Source organism: Limulus polyphemus, unplaced genomic scaffold, assembly GCF_000517525.1.
Source record: "Limulus polyphemus unplaced genomic scaffold, Limulus_polyphemus-2.1.2 Scaffold33, whole genome shotgun sequence".
NCBI classification, from domain to species: domain Eukaryota; kingdom Metazoa; phylum Arthropoda; class Merostomata; order Xiphosura; family Limulidae; genus Limulus; species Limulus polyphemus.
Window position 1 is genome coordinate 532227 of NW_013665643.1, and position 7864 is coordinate 540090.

Sequence of the window (7864 nt, forward strand, 5' to 3'; positions counted from 1 at the left end):
GCTTTGGCTATATAAAGGGACTAAGGGGCTCAGAGTATGCCAGGAAAATATGCTCCAAACTGTCACTTCATCAAAGAAAGTCTGAATATTTGGATCAACATAAAAAAAAGTCAATTATTCTTGTGGCTTTTTTCAAACCTCTCTTCTCCCACCAATGGAAAAATAGAGTAAACCATGTTTCATTGGACTACATTACCTTCCACCAGTCCTTATTAGTAACATTTCTGTGCTCTTTACACCACTCAAAGTATTTTTTTCTTGTTGGTAATTGTGTCCAGTGGTTTATGTAGTACTCTTCTATGACCATAACCCATTTGTTGCAATGTTCTTCATAAGGTGTTACTTGAGATGGTTGGATTGCCCTACACTGAATGTGTGTTTGTTGACAGTTGGCCTTTACCATCCTGTGTGACTGCCTTTTTTCTTTTCTTCTCTATGTCATTATGTGTTTGTGGTCACAATTCCTCCTTGCAGCAGACATTTTATTAAACTTTTTTTATTGTTGATAAGCACAATGACCGATGTCTTGGAGCAACCTACCAATGAAACTGTCTTGGCCACTGTGGCACTGTCAAGACATAAACCTACTGTCATGCTTCTTTTGAATGCTGTTATATCTCTGCCTTCCCCCATATTGTTAGACAAACTACAAATATGCTTGTCCCAGTCATTTATAGTGCAGTAGTAAGTCACTTGGCATATTGTGTGATTCACCTAATTTACATCTGCAAGTCTGAAAGTGTACATAGTTCCTAATAAAGTGGCCAGCCAGTGTATGTCTATATATTCTTGTAAGAGAGACATGCTTTGTGGAATTTCTAATTTTTTAATAGAGAATTGTATGTATTCTTCTTTTTTTACTGGTGTTACTGATATATTTTGTTTTTGTTTAGGCTATTTACAAAATGGTTGGATCTGTAATGAAAATGCCAGAAGATGAGGCAACACCTGAGAAGCGTACAGATAAGATATTTCGCCAAATGGATAAAAATGTTGATGGTAAGCTGTCATTAGAAGAATTTATTGAAGGAGCTAAAGGTGACCCATCCATTGTGAGATTGCTGCAGTGTGATCCCCAGTCATCACAATAATACTTTTTTGGCAATTCTTAGGTTAACTAAATTGATTTATAACTTTTTGGTCTGACACTAGTAGAGGGAACCTTTTTGAACCAAATCATCAAAATTATAGACAATAGTAAATGTCTTCAAGTATTTTACTCCTTTTAGATCAAGATCTCACAATACTTTTCACTACCAAATCGGTATATAATGTGATGTATTTGTGTTTTGTACAAATTATTTATAAATGTTTTTAATTTAAATGATGATAAAGATCTTTATTAATTATTACATTTTAATGTTTTAATATATTTTATGGTATTTCGAAGCTTAAGATTTACTGTTAGTTTTTTTTTATTAACAGTTTTCATAGATTTTTTTTTCATTCATATAAATTTCTATTGTAAATATGTTCATATTGATAGTGTAATGACAGAAATCCTTCTAATCAAAATGTTTTCCATGGGTTTCCCTTGAAGTTAGTTGTAATTTTACAAAACTTTCGTGAAACTTCACTTACAATCTTTTATTTTACTCAGAAACAATAGGAAAATAATTCAACTCCTGAGTTAAATTAAAGTGCTGTCTTGCAAAATAGCAACAGTAAAAAATCAGAGAAAATTGTAGTCAGTGTAGAGATTTAATATTTTAAAACTGATTACTAAGGTGACAACTATACAATATATTAGTTCGTGTTGATAATCCTTTCAAAGCATTTATTTTTTAATTCATTATTTTAATGTGGAAATGGATAATGAGCTAATATTCTATATTTTTATCTATCTTGAGTGTAACAATAGCCTGTTTTATAGAAATATTTTGTATTATTTATCATAAGCTTTGTAGCAAAACACTAATCCTTCCATCTCCCCCCCCCCAAAAAAAAATAAATAAAATCAACTTACTGTACATTGTAGTATAATATTAAACCAATGTAAAAAAACTAGTAAATTTTAAATTATTTATTATGCTTAACAGAATTGGTAATACGAAACAAAACTTTTATCAGATCATCATAATGTACTTTCACTTTTATATATAGAAGCTTTGCCTACAGAAAAATGATTTCATTTAAAATTTACTGGAGTAACTTCAATTGAAATATCAATACAAAAGTAACATCCTCCTATTTCACAAAAGGCTATTCAGGCTTAAACTATGCAATACTTATTGTAGTTTGTTCTTTACAAATTTTTAACTCTTGATTAACTGAACTTTCCCGTTTGTAGCTAATTTTAGAATTTAAAATTTACAAATTGATGCAGAAAAGGCATGGCCACGGTAAGTATGGTGTAAGTTATGTCTACTTTTATTTTTCACTAAGACTACTTCACTTAATGAAATTTCATTCAGAGATTATTGAATGAACATAATGTAATTTCATATTTATTCACCACAGCAAGTGGATATTATAACAAAATGTAACTTTTATTTTTTGTACTTTCACCAGAAGTTCTTAGAATTATTACTGTAGTTTTCTCCCATTGACTGACGTGTTCCAGTAACAAGAAGACTAATTTGCTACTTTGCCAGTTCTTCTGAATGATAGTAAGGTTAATCCAAATAAAATAATAATAATAAGTAAATGTTATCAAAAATAAGTGATGTTATTAATCCTTAACATAAAAATGTGATTTATAATTGATTTAAATTATTATAACTCACTCACTTAACCTAGTTTACACCATTACAATTCTTGTTCATAAACACTGATGACATATCCAGCTGGCCTGATAAGCCAGGTATCAGACAAAAGACCTTGTCGGTATTGGATATGGCATATGTAGTGTGATTGATATAAGATATTCTTCTTTACTTTGACTCTTAAGCTCTTTGAATAGATGCTGTTTGCATTTTTTCTTAATAGTAATCAGGTACAAAAGATTATTTCACAAACCTATCTAGATCATTATTTTTAAATAAATAACTGATAATCTGCCAAAGCAGGATAATTATGTACAATGATAGTACAAACAAAATAATACATTGTTATTGCAGAAATAAATGAAAGCTGATATGTAATTAGAGGCCTAAATTGACCTATATAAATTCTGCACAATAATGGTTACATGTTTAAAAAAGTTGGAAAAATTAAAGTGCATATAGTGTTTAATAATAATAATGTAAATAGAGACAAAATACTACAGAGTAAACAATTTTTTATAGACAAGTATAAAATTGCAACTTGAAATTTTAAAACACTGCTTAATTATGATATAATAAATTATATAGAATAAACCAGATTTGAAACATTTAGTGCAACATGAGTAAAAATAATTATTTCCTGTGAGACTGCTTTTTTTTTTTTAAATACTTTCCTAAGCTTTCTGATTTTATTGACTAAATGAATTATATGCAATCTGGGAAACATTCTTTGTAAAATAAAATAAACAGTTGTTTAGTTTGGTCTTTTATATATTTATAGAAAAAGATTATATGGATAAATTAAGATTAGTAAAATTTTTTGACTTACTTGTTGGATTATCATTAAATAGCAACTTCATTGGTTGTTTTTACCTCTGGTAATCCTTCTACAATGTATTGTTGTTATAAAGCAGTACTAAGTTTCAGTAAAGATATTGTACATAGTCCAAAATTAATGTTTTAAAAAATACTGAATATGAAGTAAATATACTGACATACAGTATTTTAGAATTTAGTCATAGTGTTTCATCAAATTTAACAAAAATATTATCTTGAGAAAAATGTAATTTTAAAATGAAAAAATATTTATAATAGATTTGATTGTAGTGGAAACAGCAGCACAGTTTTTCTTGTTTAATTTTTTTTTACAAGTACAGGATATTGTGAGCTTCGAAGCAAGAGAATAAACTATGTAGTTTGTTGTTGATAATTCTACATTTAGTACAAAATCAATACCAAAAATATTGTTCCACCAACAAATGAAGTTACTTTTAAAAGTGTAGAAGGTGCATACATTATCATTAAAATATAGCAAAAGCAATGATGGGATTTAAATGAGCTATCATGTATATGTGTACTATGAAATATTTAGAGAGAAAAGATGGCATTATATAGTTTATTCATGTATATGAATTCAATTGCTTCTAAAGCATTTATTAGTATCTGTGTGATACCTCAGCAATTTTTTAGAGTTATGTTTACCAGCAATAAACATTCCTGTTGGTGACGCTAGTCATTTAATGAATTTGACTAAGGATGGATAAGTAAGTGGAGGTTTTTTTTTTGATAAAAGTTTTGGTGTGTCTGTAGAGAAATAGTTGAGAAATAGTGTTTATTTTAATAATTAGCAGAGAACTTTAAAAGATACAGAAATATGATAGAATAATAAATTATGTTGAATTTAAGATTTGGAACCAAGTTTTGGTGTTTAGTGTAATAGTAAGGATACTTCTTTCCTTCAACACTAAATAAGAGGTTCTGGGTTTAAATTGTTTTACTTAATAGATGGATTATCATTATTACAGACATCACTGACTGTTTGTTTGTTTTTTCCACAAAATAATGCTTGTTTGGGTTAGTGCTATGTTTTAGCCATGGTAGTGTTTTAGTATTCTGATATAAGGTAGGAGAGTAAAAAATTTTGTAAATATTCCATATTTAATTATTCCGTGTAAATTAAAGATGTTTTCTTGATACACAGCAATTTATTTTAGAATTTCATGTTAGTATCTCATCAAGATTGACTTAAACATTTTGATGTGATTATTACACTTACTTTGAGGTATATGTAATGATAAAGTAAAATGAGAAAATTACTTGTAAGATTTGTTTTGAAGGAGAGAAAACCAGAATTTTCTTTTCGAACTAGAAAAATAATGTTAGCTTTAAAGCAATTTAAACTGTAGTTCATTGTTGATTACTGTACATTTGGGATAAAATCAATGCCAAAACTATTGTGCCATCAGCAATAAAACTACTTTGAAAGCAAGGAAACTGTGTACATTATCATTGAATTAAAACAGAAAGAAATAATGAAAATTAAAAACAAGGACCCTCCAGGAGTACTCTGCAAAATATTAGGAAAAGAGAAAGATGGGCATTTCATTAATATACAGTAAGTTAGTGAAACTATTTCAGAAATACATATATATTAGTCATCTAATGAATTGAACTAAAAAGTTAGAAAAGTGGAGTATTTTGACAAAAACTTTACTCTTTCAGTAGATATTATTATTGTGACATTCATAGTTTAACCTTTTCTACTTTGACTGGTTGCTGGAGAGCTTTTGATAGTTAGTGAAATTATAAATACGCTGATTTTCCTGAACTAGTCAAACATGAATAAGATTTTGGTTAAAAACAAACCTAGTAATATGTAAAATAAAAACAAATATATTTACTAAAGGTTTTAGACTGAGATGAAACCTTAATTACCTGATATGCTTCAACAGCTGACCGCAAAAAAATATTTTGAGGGCTACATATATTTTAATAGTTTATAGGAAAGAATTTAGAAGGATTTGACTATTTAAAAAAATGCATAAGTTATATAATTAACTATATAATATTGAACTGAGTATTGTTTTAAACCATATTTTTTTCTACAAAATTTGTATCCTTAAGAATTAAAAAAAAATACATATTTCTGTGGTGTTCAGTTGAACTGATGTTCAACAGGTAGCCAAAAGTCCCAAAACAAACCCAGGTTCCATAAATTATGTGCAGACAATAAATTGAACATGTACAGCAAGCAAATACAAGTAAACAAATGAAGACAATCACAAATATATGAAAGTCTTTATACCCATACTGTCCAGCCTCTCTTACTGGGTGAAGGGCAAAATCAAGGGACTGAAAGAAAAGGAGAGAGAGAAAAATCAAGAGAGTCAGAGTTGTTTGGATAACTCATTTTCATAGTTGGGCAGAAGCCCTTAGTGCAGTATCCCACAAATTTCTTTAAAATAAAATAAAAAACAGTTTGTATGGGTTTGGAAAGGTAAACTTCCTATACATCCATACAGTACATGATAGTTTGAGATTTAAGCAACTCAAATTCCAATAAGTAAAGTAGAATTGTGTCTAACTTCACAAATAAATTCAGAATTATATTTATGTAGTCCTTAAAATATTATTAACCCGCAACTGAATACATTTAACACAAAACTTGTGGATTATGGCTATCTTGTTCAGAAATATTAAGATAAAACATGCAGTAATATTTTCAAAGTGTAATGTACATCAGTGAAACGTATTTCTGAAATGCTAAGTTTTCTTTCATTTTGATTAATTATTAGTTGTGATTTTACTTCATAAAGACAATCTCATTTTTTGTGAATAACTCAAGTGCCTCATCTGCAACATTCTTTCAACGCCAGTAAAAACGATGGGTTTACCATGTTTTTCATCTTGTGTTATGTAGGTTCTGTAACAAACCCATGTCATTCTCTTGGTGAGATATCACACACTTATGCGTATTCAGTTTGGGAACCAATTGTGTAAGTTCTTTATGTGCATTAAGATAACACAGAATACCATGTTTATCTCTCGATGTTGTCTATGCTAATCACAAGCCAGAATTCTTTATTTGGCTGAAAAGTTGTGTTAAATGTGATAAATATGTGTATTTAATTAAATATACACAAACTGGGTCATATACATAATTCCAAATATGCTTATACCATTGTACATATTTATCCTTTGTCACGTATTAACCAAAGAGTACTTGAAATCTGACATCACCTTTCCAAAGCAACTGATGTCAACATTTATAGCAGATGCATTCTCCACATGCTAAAACGTGTGCAAATCTTCAGGCACCACTTAAAGAGTTAAATTTACTCCAGCGTGAACAACTCATAATAATAAAAGCAGTCACTGATGTAAATACGCAGAAATTGTCTATTCCTGCGATAACCTTGTATCCAAATATCATTCACGTTGTCAGCTACAAATTATTCAGTCCAACATAGAATGTGCACATGAAACTAAAGCAAAAGTAATTAAAAGTATACAGATACGGCTTTAAGAGTGGGTTGTTTATTTTCATTTTTTGTCTAACTTTATTACAATATTTCACGACTCGTGGCAATCTTCAGGTAAGTGTCGTCTATTGGGTGAAATACTGCGCGAGCATTTTTTTTCCAATTTAGAAAATATATAGGGTGACAAGTGTTTTGATTTATGTTAGATTTTTGTTCAGAATAATTAATGCTTCTTTTATTTTTCTTCTATTAATGTTGTTCTCATGGCATAATAAAGTTGTTAATGTTAATTGGATGTTGATTCGTTGTGCTGTGTTCATAAATGTGTGATGGGGTATTATTATGTTCTTTGATCTTAATGTTTATGTTGCTTCTCGTTTCGCCTATGTAAGACACAATTGATGGAGAAAAATTAATAAAAAATACTTGGTAGTTCAGTTATCTCTCAATAGATGGAGAAAAAATACTTGGAAGTTCAGTTATCTCTCAATAGATGGAGAAAAAAATACTTGGAAGTTCAGTTATCTCCCAATAGATGGAGACTGTACTGAACTATTATTAAAAACCTTTACTTAAAATATAATAGAAGTAAGTACTGTCACTACCTTATACTTGCACAACAAACACGTCCTGATGCTCGTACAATAAATATTAATTTAAATCCCTTTGTGTTCATTCCAGAATGAGAGATGCATAATTTATGTGTATTTCATAATTTTTTATGGTGGTTGCCAGATCGTTCAAATTTTCTGGACCCGAACAGAAATTGACTACTGAAGACAATATTTAAAATATAAAGTTTTCTCTTAGGAAACGTTTGTAAACTATTTGGACAATATAAAAGTTTCGCATATGAAAGTTCAAAAATTTTCTGATGCACAAAAGTATTTTTAATGT

The 7864-nt window shown here is 29.1% G+C and overlaps 1 protein-coding gene across 1 annotated transcript in view; it reads left to right on the forward strand.

The window, feature by feature from the left end:
• The window catches only part of LOC106460345 (neurocalcin homolog), a 24028-nt gene extending 19354 nt beyond the window's left edge, over nt 1-4674 (forward strand). Inside the window, exon 3 of the mRNA XM_013920040.2 lies at nt 894-4674. Within this exon, the coding sequence (XP_013775494.1) occupies nt 894-1091 (198 nt within the window). The 3' untranslated portion in view covers nt 1092-4674. The remainder of the gene's footprint in view (nt 1-893) is intronic.
• Nucleotides 4675-7864: the final 3190 nt, after the last annotated feature.